The 16,467-nt window shown below is 36.7% G+C and overlaps 1 protein-coding gene across 1 annotated transcript in view; it reads left to right on the top strand.

The window, feature by feature from the left end:
• Positions 1-2,779: 2,779 nt before the first annotated feature.
• The window catches only part of VRK2 (VRK serine/threonine kinase 2), a gene marked incomplete at both ends in the record, with an annotated part of 108,706 nt that continues 95,018 nt past the window's right edge, over positions 2,780-16,467 (top strand). Inside the window, one exon of the mRNA XM_080711614.1 lies at positions 2,780-2,915. Coding sequence (XP_080567740.1) covers positions 2,780-2,915 — 136 coding nt within the window. The remainder of the gene's footprint in view (positions 2,916-16,467) is intronic.

A 16,467-nucleotide genomic window follows, 5' to 3' on the forward strand; every position in this document is an offset into this window, starting at 1 on the left:
TTCCTTTCCTTTCCTCTTCTTTTCTTTCCTTTCCTTTCTTTCTTTGTACTGGGAATAAAACCCAGGGGCCTTCTACCTCAGGGCTACACTCCCAGACCTATTTTATATTTTATTTGGAAACAGGGTCTCTTAAACCAGCTGAGGCTGGCTTCAAACCTGTGCCATCCTCCTGTCTCAGCCTCCCAAACCCGGGGATTACAAGCCACCATGCCCGGCATTTGACACAATTGTTTCTGAAATGTATCTATTAATAATCAGCGCTTTCTCAAATCTTCCTAGGCCATTCCGAATACTGGTACAGTTTCTAAAATATTACAAGCTCATTGAGTCTTTAAGTGTTAGAAAACTAATATATTTCTCACAATTGTCATGATATCCTTATAACTAAGAGCTTTATGACTCAATATCCATAGCTGAAGTTTAAGAGTATTCAACTAGTAAACTTCAGGGCAGGTCTGGAGCCAGTTCGCCTTTCCAGGATTTCAAAGGCGGCTGACAGAGTGCCTCCTCAGGGCTGGGGCAGCTTGGCCAGGGGATGGTGAGTGCGAGGCAGGGGCCGCTGGTGGATTTGGATGGTGCTGGTAAAAGGACTAGGCCCTGGACTGGAAAGCCTCACCCCAGCTCCCCAAGGGCTCCAGAGCCGACTGCTCGAGCGAGGGTGGGGACCGTCCAGGCACCCTCCCACCCCCGCCGGGGCGTCGCTGGGCCCCGCGCCTCCCGGCTGAGCGGAGGGAGGCGGAGGGGAGGGGAGAGGGCGGCGGGAGAGGGAGGGGGCAGAGTGCTGGCGGAGGGGGAGGGGGAGGGGCGGAGGCGCTTCCTCTCCCGGGCGGGGCGGGGCTGGCGGCTCTCCGGTCCGGCGCCCTCGGGACCCGGCCCCCACTCGGAGTGCAGCCGGCGCCCAGCACCCGCGTCTTCCCGGCCGGGCGGGAGTGGCGAGGACGGCAGTTTCTCTTTCGGAAGTGAGCAGGGGGCCGGCGGGAAGGGGAAGGAAGGGCAATGGCGGCCCCCGAGCGGGCCTCAGCCGGCCGGCCGTGCCAGGCCCGAGGCCGCCGACTTCCCCGAAACGGCGGTCGCTCAGAATGGCGCAGCACGAGTGGCGCACTCAACAGTTGGCTTTCCCAGGCTTCGAAGTTTTAGATCAGAGAACGTCCCGTGGGCGCCGATGTACAGACATAATGCGCTGGTTCCGGGGAGGCCGGGAGAACTTTCGTGCTCCGCCGCCCGCTCCCGCAGCCGCTCACTTCAATGCGGCGCCGCATCCCGGCGCGCGGGAGAGGCCGCCGTCCCCCGTCCTGCCCCCGCACACCGCCTCCCCCCTCCCCCCCGGCCCCCCCCGCCTCTCCCCTCCCTCCACCCCCCCCGCCTTCCCGCCCCCACCTCCCCCTCCCCGCCCTCCCCCAACTCCCCCCCCCGCCTTCCCTCCCCCTCACCTCTCCCCCACCCCGCCCTCCCCGCCCAGGCTGTGGGTACTTTAAGCTCTCCAGCACAGGGCTCTGGATCCAGTCCTATTACAGGGAACAATACTTTCCTAAGCTAAAGATGGGAAGGTTATATAAAGAAAACTTTATATATGTACTGTATATATTTGTGAGTAATTTTCATCCTAAAGCCCTCTTAAAAACTCTAGAAGTAGAGCAACACAGTCACCTTCACATTTAAGTTAGTTTCAGGCATTTATGATTTTACATTTTTTTTCTCCTCTAAGAAGTGTTCTAGATCCACCCAGAATCTCCCACTCGGAAATATGCTAACCTGCGCACAATGAGAATTAGTTGGTAAAAGTTGTATGGTTATACTGTGGTCGTTGTTGAAGGTACTGGATACAGATGTCATTTTTTTTTTTTTTTTTTTTTGGCTGTAATGGGGATTGAACCCAGGGGTGCTCTGCCACTGAGGTACATCCCCAGCCCTGGATTTGAACTTGGATCTTTCTGCGTCAGCCTGCTGGATAGCTGGAATTAGGGCCTGTGCTATCTCCCCTGGATACAGCTGTAATCTCTAAAGCAAGGCAGGAAACAAAGTATTCCATTGGCCCTGAGGCTACCCCAGCAGCTGGGGAAAAAAAAAAAAAAAAAAAAAAAAAAAAATATATATATATATATATATATATATATATATATATATATAGTATCTGTGGAAATCCTTTGCCTAATATTTTGTAGTGACTGAGGCCTTTACTGTAGCATTCTCAGTGAAAGGAATATTTACACGTTATGCATATGAGATTTATTTTCTCTCTGTCCTTGGACTGGACATTATTAAGCCCATGCTTCTTAAGGTCCATTCCGAAGACAGATGTGTGGTGGCACACATTTGTAATCCTAGCATTTGGGAAGCTGAGACAGGGGATCTCAGTTCAAGGACAGCCTCAGCTACTTAGTGATGTCCTTTGCAACTCAATGAGACTGTTTCAAAATAAAGAATAAAAAATTGGGCTGGGGGTGTAGCTCGGAGGTAGAATGCCCCTGGGTTCCATCACCAGTACTGCAAAAAAAAAAAGTCCATTCCATTTTTGAGATGTTGATTGTTGATATAGATGATGTTTTGTTTTGGGCTTTAATATCAGTACTTCTTAGATTTCAGAATTGTAATGCATATAAATTTCTAATTTGAATGCTGTGGACAGGTCTCCACAGATTGAATTGACTTTAGAATCCTAATTCCTAGGAACCTGGGGGAGTTCCCCATAGAAGACATTTTCAGAAATATCTTTTAACTCTACAGAGTTTGATTTGTTTGATTTTTAACCACTTATTCACTCCTGCAGCCAATAGAAGCGATGCCACCAAGAAGAGATGGGAAATACAAACTTCCAGTTCCACTCCCAGAAGGCAAAGTTCTGGATGACATGGAAGGAAAACAGTGGACACTGGGCAAGATGATTGGCTCTGGAGGATTCGGATTGATATATTTAGGTATAGTATAACTGTAAATTATTAAATATTCTTATGTATAAGAATTGTAGCTGATTATTGTAACATATCTTACTGATATTTAAAAAAAATTTAAACCATGAATTAATGTAGAATTCATACATCTTTATGAAATAAGTTAGATTGTTAATGTCTAGTACATTGCCTAAATGTAAGGGTCAGGATATAACTAATACCCTCCCTGTTTTCTGTGCTTTCTTGAGTGACTTAGAAGTCTTTTCAGAGCCTAATTATACAGTCAGAACTTTTTTACCTGGAAATGTACTTATTTCAGCTAAGGGACAACTATATACATATAAACACCTTCTATTAGCGATCTAATCATTCTTTAACTACAGTCCACTGGAGAATTAAGCTTCAATAATGCAAAGCATCTATTGCATGGAATAAATGATCTCTCTCTCTCTCTCTCTCTCTCTCTCTCTCTCTCTCTCTCTCTCTCTCTTCCCCTCCTCCTCCTCCTCCTCCTCCTCCTCCTCCTCCTCCTCCTCCTCCTCCTCCTCCTCCTCCTCTTCTTCTTCTTCTTCTTCTTCTTCTTCTTCTTCTTCTTCTTCTTCTTCTTCTTCTTCTTCTTTTACAGACTGGGGATTAAACCCAAGGGCATTCTACCTCTGAGCTATACCTCCAGCCCATTTTATTTTATTTTATTTTATTTTATTTTATTTTATTTTATTTTTGTTTTGAAATAGGGTCTCACTAGGTTGTTGAGATCTTGCTACATTACTGAGGCTGGTCATGAACCTGCCGTCCTCTTGACTCAGCCTCTCAAATATGGGATTCCTGGAATGTGCTACCATGCTTGGCTTAACTTCTTTCTTGTGTGTCTAGAGTAACCATTTTTGGTATAATTGAGAAGAAAGACACTCAAATCACTTTCTTTGTTCTGTAGTACAAGGAGGGAACCGTCGTTGGTTATACTTCTAAACTGCAATTAAATATTTAAAAAATTAAACAGATTCTTCAGGACTAGTTTAGTCTATGGTGGAATGAGGAAGATATCCATTACAAAACTGGATTTGATGAATAAATATTTATCTTTAAAGAATACTATAGGACTTGAGGGTGTATCTTTGTGGTAGAGTGAGGCTTAACATGTGAAAGCCTTGGTTTTGATCTCCAACTCCAAAAGGCAAAACAAAACAAAAGCCACACAAGAATAAGTTCTGAATGTATTGACTCATGTTACATCTTTATCTATAGAAGTTTAGGAAGTTGATAAAGTACCTCTTTGGGGAATCTTGGGTTCCTCATCAATTATTTATAAACAAGCAGGCTCCATGGATTTTGAGAGATAGAAATCTTCTGGTAATGTTAATATTGTACGTTTGAATGAATAAAGACATTCAATTAATAAGCAACTGCTTGTTTAATACCCGTGTCTAATCTTACTAGAAAGACAAGATCGGCACACACACACACACACACACACACACACACACACACACTGCATGGGCTAAGTGCAATTTCCTCATTTCAAGGGTTTTAACTTGGGTGAAAAATGCTGTGATTGTGAGTGTGAGATTGAGTGACATAGGCAGTGCTCTTCAACAGAAATATAATGTGAGCCACATATGTAATTTAAAATTTTCTAGGAAACAAAAAATTTTAAAGGAAGCAGGTGAAGTTTATTTTATTAATATGCATTATTAGGTTCAGTATACCCCAAATAATTGAAAATATAAAATAGTAGAAAAATAAAGTAATAAAAATATATAAAAGAGTACCCTGTCCTGACTCAAGGTTAGAAATTCAAAGTGGAATAAATTATTTCTGATGTGGCTGAGCTATGGCTTTGGATCCCCATAGTTGATCACATACACTTTTAATTTTCTAATGTTTAAATGATTTGAGTAATTTCAAAGAGCTGGAGAAAAGCATTGACTAATGATCTTATTTCTTTTTTCTTCTTAAAATGTAAGTGTTATTTGTGTTGACATATTTAAATTCAAGTACATGTTTAAGATAGAATATAATGTCTATTTCTGTACATATGCATATATACACATACTACTGGTTTGGGTCCTGTTATAGAATAGTAATAGCTTTCTTTAAGCATATGATTTATTTTTCTATTCAGATGCAGAATATATGTCAAAATATATAGTTAATTTTTCTCACTGCCAAAATAATACTTGTTTTACAACATATTTCAAGGTTCAGGATGTTATATAGTACCCTATGTTACCTGATTTTAGAACTCGGGCCCTGAGAATATTAGTAAGTACATACCATTGGGGAAAGACTTATTTATTTAATGATACTGGTGGTTGAACCGGGGGCATTCTGCATCCGAGCTACACCTCCAGTCCTATTTTATTTTTATTTTGAAACAGGGTCTGCTAGGTTGAGGAGAGTCTCACTACTTGCTGAGGTTGTCCTCAAACCTGTGATCCTCCTTTCTTAGCCTCCCGAGTATTGGTATTATAGGTATGTGCCACCATGCTCCAAGGGGAAAAATTTTAAATAATTGTTTTCCTATTTTGAGAAAAAGGCTCCATACTTAATAGTATGTAATAAAACTGTGTTCTAAATGTTGTCATTGTTCTACCAAAATGGGTACCCATCATGGAATCTGTTTAGCTTCATTAAGCTTAATTTTTACTGATTGTTTTTCAAGCTATATAAACATATAAACATATCCATAAGTAATTATATCATTTTTTGCACTTTAACATGGTTCTCATCATTTCCTGTTTATAAAGTAGGAAACGGTTATTTTTAAAGTTTCCCTTAATAACTTCATGTCCAGCTACATACTTTTCAGGTATTATTCTTTCCAGACACGCTTCTTTTGCAGACACGTTATCAGCATCTGTTGCCTAAGGCTGAGAAGAAACTAGCTGCTCTGTCTCGCTCACTGTGCATGTACCACTGTCCTCTAGCTTTGAGATCAATAGCCCAGGCCTCTCAGTAATCAGCAACTTACAGTAAAGGGGAAGGGGCAGAGAAGTTTGGTGTTTACTCTTGACTTGGAGAAATAATGTGCCTGTAGCATTAATAGGAATAGTTATAAGAGAGAAAAAAGTCTGAATACAAGAACAAAGTCAAGGATCTTTCTTTGTATATGAAGTAAGTGTGTGTGTGGGGGGTGGAAGCTGGTTTAGGGTATGGGAAAGCTTGCTGTCATTTTAGTATCAAATGAATGAAAAGGTTTACAAAACTCCAGGGAAAGAGAGAGAACTGAAGGTTTGAATTCTGCTTTAATGCCAGGTATAGGATAGAACCAACTAACTCAACAGATTGCTGCATAAATAAGAGCTAGGGTTTTGCTGTTAGGCAAATTTGAGTTGAATCTCAAGTTGACTAAATCACTTACAAACTGAGAGGCTAATCCTCCATTAATCCTTTGGAGTCTTTGTTTCCTTTATGTACAACTGGGAAAATAAATGTGAGAATTAAATGAGATAATGTTTATAAAGAACTTGGAATTTAGGAAGCACCTAATAAATGTAATTTATTTATTTATTTAGAATTTCTTATTCTAAATATCTGGTGCAACAATGGATTAGGTTGGGTTAGTGGCAAAGAAACCTTCATTGAAAGGATTTTATGCTTATCCTGCTATAGATTGTGGTGAATTCAGTTATTACTGTGAAAAAACTGAGAACATAGGGAATATCCCCAGAAAATTTTATGATGGTTAATTTACAATTTATACCTGTTTTTCCCTAAAGTTTATTGAAGTGGTTTAGCAGTTTATAAAAAGTCCTCATTTAATCTGTGTCCTTTCTGGTTCAGATATGAAAGATACTGAGTTCCATAAATTATTTAAAGGTTAAAAAATAAACAAAACAAGCAAACCCAGGATAAACTTCAGCCAGATTCCTTTGAAGGTTTGTTATATAAGTAAAAGTAGATATGATTTACCTGTAAAGTTTTAGTTTTTTGAACTTGGCTATAGTGATGATCAGTTAGCATCTTTGGAGTGTTAAGCACATGTCGGTGTTCAATAGTTATTTGCTTGAGAAATTGAGATCGGCATTAGGGTACTAACCCATATAAGCCAGTTGGCTTTGTTCTTTTTCATAATTATGGATGTCACCCTAATCCATTGTGCAGCATTATAGATGATACTCCTAACACAAGGAAAGTTGAGTCAAGGTAACCTTCTAAAAGAATGTGCATATGATGTATTTACAGTAAATCAATAGCATTCTCTTTTGTAGAGAATATCACAGTATTTTAATGAAAATTAATGTTGGGTAAGTCTTAAGAATAAATTATTTATTCATGGATAAATGTTTAGACCATATTTAAGTAACTCAAGATATTTTTTGGGTCATGTTGGCAGATCAGTCTGATTTTGCTTCTTAGAAACATGGAAAGAATCTCTCTTAGGATGTTTAGAAATTATGAAAGATTAATTTATTTTATCAATGAAGAACATTTTATGAAGGAAGAAATAAAAAATGCATCTTGTTTTTATTTTATTTTTTACTTGACTGTGATGGATTTTTTTGTTTATTTATTTTGTGTTGTTTGCAATACTGGGGAATGAATCCTGGATCATTCTATCAATGAGCTATACCTCCACCCCTTTTATTTATTTATTTATTTATTTTTGAGCAGAGCCTTGCTAAATTGCTGAAGCTGACTTTGAACTTGCAGTCCTACTGCCTCAGCCTTCTAGGTAGTATGTCGGGTTTTAAGGTATGTATAATAATATTCATAAAGGACAACAACATGGCTAGCAACAAGGCTGAGTCTTAGAATGCACCTGGCATCATTGTGCAATGCAGTGTTAAGTGTTATTTTGGTAGTTTTCTTGAGAAAGCTTTCAGATAGGTAGTATTGTAGGCATGGAAAGACAAGACTACCTATGAAAATAAGGATAATTTTTATTGGAAACTGTAGCATATATAATAAATTAGTTCCTAGATGAAGGTATAGATTATAGGTTATATAAACTCAAAAGAGAAAGGGATCATTTGGGATTTTTGTGAATTTAATACTTGTTGGACCTAGCTACAAGAAATAATTTCCTAGAAGATGTGTTTTAATTTTGGATGTCCTGTCCATAGGCTATAAATTTTGAGTTTTAAAAGTGAGAGCATTGCTCATTTGTCTGTCTGTCAAGAAATCTAAGTAGTTAAGAAAGTTTGGGTTATTTTTGCAAAAAAGAGAGTTCTTATAAGTCTTAGCCATTGCTTGTGGTTTTCATTTTTTGAAAATATCTGACTTTACTTTTTAGCATATTTCATATTATGCTTCTTTATTTTCAACATTTTTTTGTCAAACTCTTGCCCCAAGGGAAGGTTTATCAACTCCTTCATTCTTCTGTGCATTTATAGATTAAGTCTCTTGCATTTCACTGGTTACTATCTTGTAACTGTTTACAGTGGTCAAGGTTTTTAATTTGAAACTTATTGCTATGGGGACATTTTTTTTCTTCATGAAATGAGCTCACCTCTATTGCCACACAATAAAGGAATTCTTAGCTTTTGAGAGCTTCTGGCTTCCTTATGAAATATGGATAGACTTCTGCTTCTGAAGTGTTTTAGGTTTGTTTCTTTAGATAAGGAAGAAGAGGAATAAATAGTATGAGGTATGTTCTTCCTTTTAAGACACAGAGATATCTATGTTTATAAAATAAATGAGAAAATTAAACTTCAAAGTTGTCAGAGAGTTTACTAGAAATTAGCTATTTCTAAAATGAAAATTTGCCTTTTGTCCACACTTTGTGTTGCAAAGGTGCCTCTGGATCTTATTTTGCTTTTGTACTTGGTTTTGCAATTAGTCCTCCTTCGGAATCTTCTTCCCTTACATAAGATTCTATTCTATGGTCTCCGTTTTTCCTGAACACTACATATTCTATATGGAAGAATATTTTAGGAGAAAAGATAGAAAAATCAGCAGTTATTTCACAATAGTGATTAAAGACTTTCTTTGTTTCTTTTAAAAAGATAGCCAGGTCAGTCGACTGATCTTTTCTTTAACATCTCCAATCAAGGGAAAAGATTTTTGTAGAAAGCATCCATTGAAGGCCAGAAACATCTACAGATGCAATGTGATCCCAAGCAATGAAGCATGTGGCCCTTCATTGGCATTATATGATAACAGGAGGACCTTCTGGCAGAAGAACTGACTTTTGCTGCGTTCTGCATGCTGCCCCTCCAAACTCATCTTTGATTGGCACCTATGCCCTATTGAAACTGGCATCACACCTTCTGAATGGGCACCATGCCAGGCTAGCAGATGGGTATGGGCAAAAGCATGCCAGAAACCCAGTATGTGCATCAAGTTTAAGTATCAGGGGCCCAAACTCCCATCCAGGGATGTAAAAACTGCAGTCTGTTGAGAGCTTTTTGTGCTTAAGGTTAAAGGACATGCCATTTCTGCTCCAGCTTAGAGGTTGATTAATTTTGAAAGTCAAACAGGAGCTCCTGTGGCTGTGTCAGGCAAATTCTATCTTTGGTGAATGAGAATTACTACTCATGTAGGGAAGAGAAAGTATTGTAATGAAGTTTACAACGAGAGTGACTCTCCTGCAAGTGCCTCCAAGCACTTAAGCAGCATGCATTCAGTGGAGATGAATATTTCTGTTCTCCAGCAGAGCCAGGTGCAATCAAAGCCAGATCTTCAACCTGCTGCAGTAAAGAACCCTAAATTTAGAAAGGGCAGGCAAAGTTTAGAAGAACTCCGTGGTGGCAGTTCTTCTCACCACAAGCTGACAGAGCCTCACACAAGTATATAAAGGGAGAGTGGAGGGGAAAACTCTTAAATAAAACACTTTCAGAATACTGCAGCTTGAGACAGAAAGATCTTTAGCAAACTAGTGGAAAAAGTTCAGTCCTTCTCAGTGCAAAACTCTTCTGAATTTTACTATCAATAAGAAGTTAACTTACCAAAATTCTAGAACCAGCTTATTGCATAAGTAATAAAACTTCCTGTTCTTACATTTATTTCATTGCATGTCTATCATGTATATAAACTTTGCTTCTTGAATAATGGATTTTGCATAAAATTGAGTTCTAAACATCATATTCCTTATGATTGTCTCACACCCACTACAGAACTGTCCCCCCAAAAAAAGGACACCATTCTTTCTGATCACTTTAATCATATTTCCTTCATGCTCTTAAATTTACAGAAATGCGTAGAAGACCAGCTGTGGGCAAGAGCAGCTTTTCCTAATCGACTTATAGCCATTGCTTTTGCTTTTCCACTGTGTAAACTTTATCTATGGAACAGATTCCATGAGACCGTTGTGAATACTTCAACGTATTCAAAACATATAACTGCCACAAATTAAACTACTAAAACTAAAGCTGGTGCACTGTAACTGCCAACTAAAACTGGCACGTCCCTCTGTCAGACTGCAGGAGAGTGTGCCATACAGTCCTCGGAAAACACAATTCATCCAGAAGCACTCTTGTCACTTGCTCTGATATTAAACCAGAGAAAGTGACATTAATTAAAGGAGTGACAGGAGCCAACAAAGGCAATGAAATTTTAAGCTTTGGCTCATGTGCAGACCTTAATCCATCTTGCTCTGCTTAGGTATTGTGGCCATTGCTGAAGAGTAGTTAGTGTGGCCACTTGTACTCTTCCTCTCATCCCTCCATTCTGAAGCACATTTTCAAGCAACTCACATTTCATATTCAGCTTTAATCTAGTTAATTAGTACACCAGGAATCATTGCACGGTTTCCCAAATACTAGTGTGGTGGCATGTGGTGCATTTACTGTGCTTGATAACTGTACGAGATGTACAGGTAGAGGTAGTAGAGAGTCATTCTAACAAAAGGGCAAACAGCAGAATACCTGGACCTGCTAGATTGGAAGCTAGTTGGTCTGTTTTAGGACTAGTGGTGGAAACAAGTCATGGCTGGTAAACTTTATGGAAATTCTATCATGCTAAAGATTTGAGCAGGGGGGCACTCATAACTTTTTCTTTGTTCTCAAAGCACATGCTTTCCTAGTGCTCATCTCCTTATTTTGTATGATTATTGTTTGCATGCTGTCTTTTCAAGTCCCCCCGGCACATGCACGTGTGCATAATCACACTGTGCTATAAACTGCTTATAGGCAGCATCTCAAAGTACTTAAATATGTAATTGCATATTTTTTTCCAAAAAAGATTTATATATTAACTGTAGAACTAACCTTATAGAAAAACTACTCTCTCCATAAATAGGTTGTCTGAGAATAATTTTTGTGATCTGTATTCCATAACATAGTATGGATATAAGGTACTGTAATTTTAGATTTATAGATGTGGTTTTGTATATTTGGGGGATTTTGAAAGAAAGGAAGTATTTAAGTATTTGTTCATTTTTTAAACTATATTTTGAAAATACAAGAAGTCATGTGCTTAATCCATAGGTTGCAGGATTTATTGGGAAAAATCCACTCTGCTAATGCATAATATGGGGAGTAAAACAGTGGATAGTGTGTTAAGACTAACCAATCTTGTATTTAGAATAAAACAGTTCTATTGAGTAGCATTTAATTGAAGTAGACCTAATAACAAGTATAAACTTTTCTGGGGAAAAAAGAGTAGTGATCACTGTTAAGTGGATTGACTGTTAATGTTCACTCTTAAATGGGTAAGAAATCAACTTTTCAAAGAAGGTAAACACAATGCTGAGAGAAAACACAATGCTAAGATAAATAAATTATTGGAATTTCTTTTTTTTTTTTTCATGGTGATAGTGATCAAACCCAGGGCCTTGGCTCGTGCTAGGCAAGTGCTCTACCACTGAGCTACATTCCTAGCCCTTGAATTTCTTTTAATCCAAGTCTGTGAAAGCTTTGATTAAGGGTTTTGTACATAGACGCTTTTGTTGTGGTTTCTGGGCATAGGTATTTTATGTTTGAGGTCCAGAATTTTCTATCTGTGTAATTAGTCATGAGGTTTAATGTACATTTTTCATATCAGGCAGACAATGGCTTCAAAGAGACAGCAGTGCTGCAAAGGAGCAAGAAAAGAAGGCCAAAGTTGACACACACAGAAGCAAAACAGTGTAGGAAAAATCAACACGTTTTGCAGAATCAATCATTGAAAATGTGTCAGCGTTCAGGAGACTGTCTTTAATTTGCAATCCAAGTGGAATAGAGTATTTAAATATGAGAGGCAGTATTATTGAGCCCAGCATGCCTGCTACCACTTGTTTGACTAGCTTAGAATAGAACACTGAGAGGCAAAGGCTCAAAGTTAAATGAACATTTATACATTTTAAAATCAAATGAAAGATTCAGAGTATATTCATGAATTAATTTCTTTTTTCAGAATCCTAAATTTAATCAGCTGGAATTACTTTTAAAGTGTCATTCTATTTAACTTCAGGGAATGATGAATTTGCCTTTTAGGAGGGATGCTGTATTTTATCATGAAGATGAAACAAACTGTCTTTTGTTAATTATTCCCCAGAGACACTGGTCATTTTTCTCTCCTATGCTTAGCATGGAGTAAAGGCTGCTTCCCGCAAATTTATTTCAAGCAAGCGCAATCGGAAGCTTCAACATGTGTGAAAGAGACGCATGGAGAACATAGCTTCTATTTCAGATATTCTGAGTGCCACCTAACGAACCTCTTAGAGGTGATGTTACCAAAGCCTCCCTGAGGAGGCCATGCACACAGCACAGAAAAGTAAAAAAGAATGAAAGCAAGCATCTGGCAAAAAGCAGATATGTCAAGTGTACCTATGATATCTAATAACTACTGGAACTAGTTTTAGAAATCTATTTGGGGAAATAATCATTTTCATCAACAACCACTAAAATATATCCTTTTGTGTGTGCCAAGTTCTGTGTTCAGTCTTTCACATGCACTTCTTAGCTTAGTTCTCCAAACAATAAGGATGCTCTTGAGACCTAGGGAGGTTAAGTAATCTGACTCCGTGGCACAGTTTTAATAATTGTCGCCATCTACATTTGAACCTAGGTTTCTGTGTTCTATGGATTGATGTCTCTTGTCAAAGAACACTTTGAGTGTATTGCTAGCCAGAAAAGATGGTGGCAAATGGTGTGCGCATGACAAGCTTATTTCTAAAATAACAGCAAAATATGTAATTGATAGTATTGGCAGCTAATTTAAGAAATCTGTTACTGATGATGCTGATAATGGTGTCACTTTCATTCAGATTGACAGCTCAAGGCATGGAGCATCAGCGGTATGTTTTTAATACTATTATGATCAAATCTGTGAAGGAACATCTGATATTTATAGTAAATCTCCTGTTAAGCACTAGAAAAATACATTAAAAACCTGCTATCACTTAGAGGAAACAATATTTTGATGAAAAAAAGTGAGATTAGTAAACCAATGGTGCATGATATCTGATGAGAAAGATTTGATGGATCTTTAGGCTGTTCAGAAGTGAATAAATTTTTTTAGTTTTTAGTAAATTTATATATTTAGTCTAAAAATCATTAAGAAGATCAAAGAGGACTTTTTAAATCTCTGATACAAATTTAATAAGCAACATGCACGTCAAGATAGTTACTTTTACAAATTCTGAAATTTTCTTGATTATGTCTTTTCTTTCTTTTGTGTTACTGGGGATGAAATCCAGGGCATTCTACCTCCAAGCTATTCCCAAGCCCTATTTATTCTTTTATTTTGAAATAGGGTCCAAGTCGTAGATGGCTGAGGCTGGCCTTGAACCTTTGGTTCTTGTCTCAGCCTTCTAAGTACTGGGATTATAAGAGTGCTCCACCATACCTGTCTGTGTCTTTTTCAATTGGATAATAATTTAAAGATGCATTGCTTAAAAAACTGGGTCTTTTAAAAGGTAAAACACACAAGATACTTATGTAAAATGGAATCTTGTTATAGAATTTGTTTCTTATATCAAACTATTTATAACAATAGTCCAGGTTTTAAAAAGTTACTCAGTTCTTTCAAGATGTTACACAATAGTAGTTATTTATTACTTACAGATATTTTCATGAAAAAAAAATAGGGCATTTTATGAAGAGGTGAATTTTTATGTATTTTAATAGAGAAGAGATTTTGCCATGTATATATTAGAATAGTAATTTTTATATGAGAATACTTTTTTTCTTTTAAGTAATTCATAACAAAAAGAATGAACAAAATACAAGCTCTTACATTAAATTAAAATACATTTTTGTGCATTTATGATGGTGGTGTTTTTAAGTCCAATTTTTGAAGAATGTGAAGAAAATCTGCTCATTATACTTTATCTTGTTTGTATTAAGAGATCATGCATTACAGTTTTAATTTAGATCTCCAGTGTCAAATGTGTTAGTTGAAAATGGACTATTTAGTTATATAAACCTCTGTCTTAAAATATTAGGAAGATGGTAGAAAGAAAAGTAGTAAAACTAAAAAATCTCTACACTATACAATTTGAGAAGAAAAAAGTTTTATATCTAGTAGATAAATGTTACATGATGAAAAGAGGAAGAAAAAAATTGTGTAGACTTAATTATGAGAACTTCTGTTTTAGTAGAAAGCTTGTAAACAAATGCTTGTTTTGAAATTAATTATATAATTTAATGAAAATTGAGTACAGTCTATAATCTATGTAAACAAGATTTTATTTGGGGAAGAACTTTTAAGTTCTGAGTCACTGGTAAATTACTTAAATCACCATGAAAAAATAATGGTTCTAATATTTGCATATGTAGTATATTTTTGGATAATAAGTATAGAACATGAAATTGTAAAGACATGTAAAAACTGAGACTATGTGAAAGATAAAAGAAAGATTTTTCTTTTGGGAAGCCTAATTTAATCTTGAATATTAGAAAGTGTTTTAAGAAAGTGGGAATGAGGCTTAAGAATGTCTTTGGGTTTAATCCCCAGTACCACCAGATAAGCAAAAGGAATAAATCTTTTTGTTTAACTGTATGAGAATTCAAAATTTTTTCTGGAGATGGAAGCATATACCTATAATCCCAATACTTGGAAGACTGAGAAAGGAGGATCATGGGTTCAAGGCCAGTGTTGTTAACTTAGTAAGATCCTGCTTCATAAACAAGCAAACAAACAACCAAAAATGGCCTGGGGTTGTATCTCAGTAGTAAAATGATCCTAAGTTCAATCTCTTGTATCAAACATAAAAACACACAAAATTATTTCAAAATTTCTACTTAAAAATTTCTTGTGTGGTGATTTAGTAAATATTAAAACAGCATTTTTGTATGTCAATCTTGGGATCTATTGCTAGAAATAAATACCAAGATTATCCTGCTTATTCTCTTTTTGGTATCATCTGCATGCTATCTTCAGTTACCTTGTATTCAAATTGTTCTCATTGAAGTCTGCCTTTCTTTTGAAGCTTGCTGTTTTTCTTTTTGCATTTTCTACCAAAGTGTATGTTGTGAATTGCTTTCTGCAACAGTTTTGCCTTTATTTTGTATCTCAGCATTTTCTATTATGTTTATGTATCTTTTTATTTTAACATTAATATAGAGAAAAATTAACTCTGTGTACATTTCTACAAATTTTAACATACCACCCACACAGAATTACAGAAGAGATTCATTGCCCCCAAAATCTTCCTCATGCTATTCTCTTTCCCTTATTCCTATTTACTCATCTGTGCTTCATCATTATAGTTTTATCTTTTGGGAATGTACAGGATTTTGAAATTATGCAGTATATAATTTTTTGAGATTGAATTTGTTGAATAATTTATTTCTTATTGCCAAGTAGTTTTCTTTTGCATGGATGTATTGTAGTTTGTTCTTCTGCCACTGAGAGACATTTAGATGCTGTGATTTCTTCAGCTTTGTTCTTCAAAATTATTTTTACTATTTTAATTTTTCTGCTTTTCCATATATATATATATATATATATATATATATTGATCAATTTATCTTATATAAAAAATGTTGGGATTTGACACTGAATCTAATCTATAGCTGAATTTGGGGAACATGACATTTCTTCTATGTAGAGCCTTCCAATTCTTTGAGTACAATATGTGCCTTCATTTCTTTAGTTCTTCTTTTGTTTCTTTCATCAGCATTTGTGTAGTTTTAGCATACTACATATTAGGCCAGTACATAGATTGATGGGTATATGTATTTTTTTAACTTTGGTGCTAAAAGTGATATTACTACTATAATTTTATTTTTCAGTCAGTTTTGTACCTTTTTAGAATATAAAAATATAATTGAATTTTTTATTGATTTAATATCTTATGATCTTGGAATACTATTCTTGAATTTTTTTAGCAGATTTTTTGGGAGGGTATTTTATATATATATACTGGTGCATTATAGTCAAACATCACAATGGAATACAAGACTTGTGAGGATATACAAGCACACATCATCCAATTAGCCTTTATCCAATCCCCATCCCATTCACTCTTCCTCCCTCGATCCCATGCTTGATTTGGTGATTAACTTTGATATATTTGTTTACGTACATCATGTGTTTTAAAGAGAGTCCATCTTCCCCCATCCCATCCCCTCTGATTGGTCACCTTAATTGCTGCTCCATAGGGCCCTATCTTCAACTAGATCTCCTCCTATTACACATTTCTTCCTAGTTTTTGCATATTAGGGAAAACATCTGATTTTTTATTTTCTGTGATATTTCTCTGTGTACACTG

Source organism: Muscardinus avellanarius (genome assembly GCF_963383645.1).
Source record: "Muscardinus avellanarius genome assembly, chromosome: 15".
NCBI lineage: Eukaryota > Metazoa > Chordata > Mammalia > Rodentia > Gliridae > Muscardinus > Muscardinus avellanarius.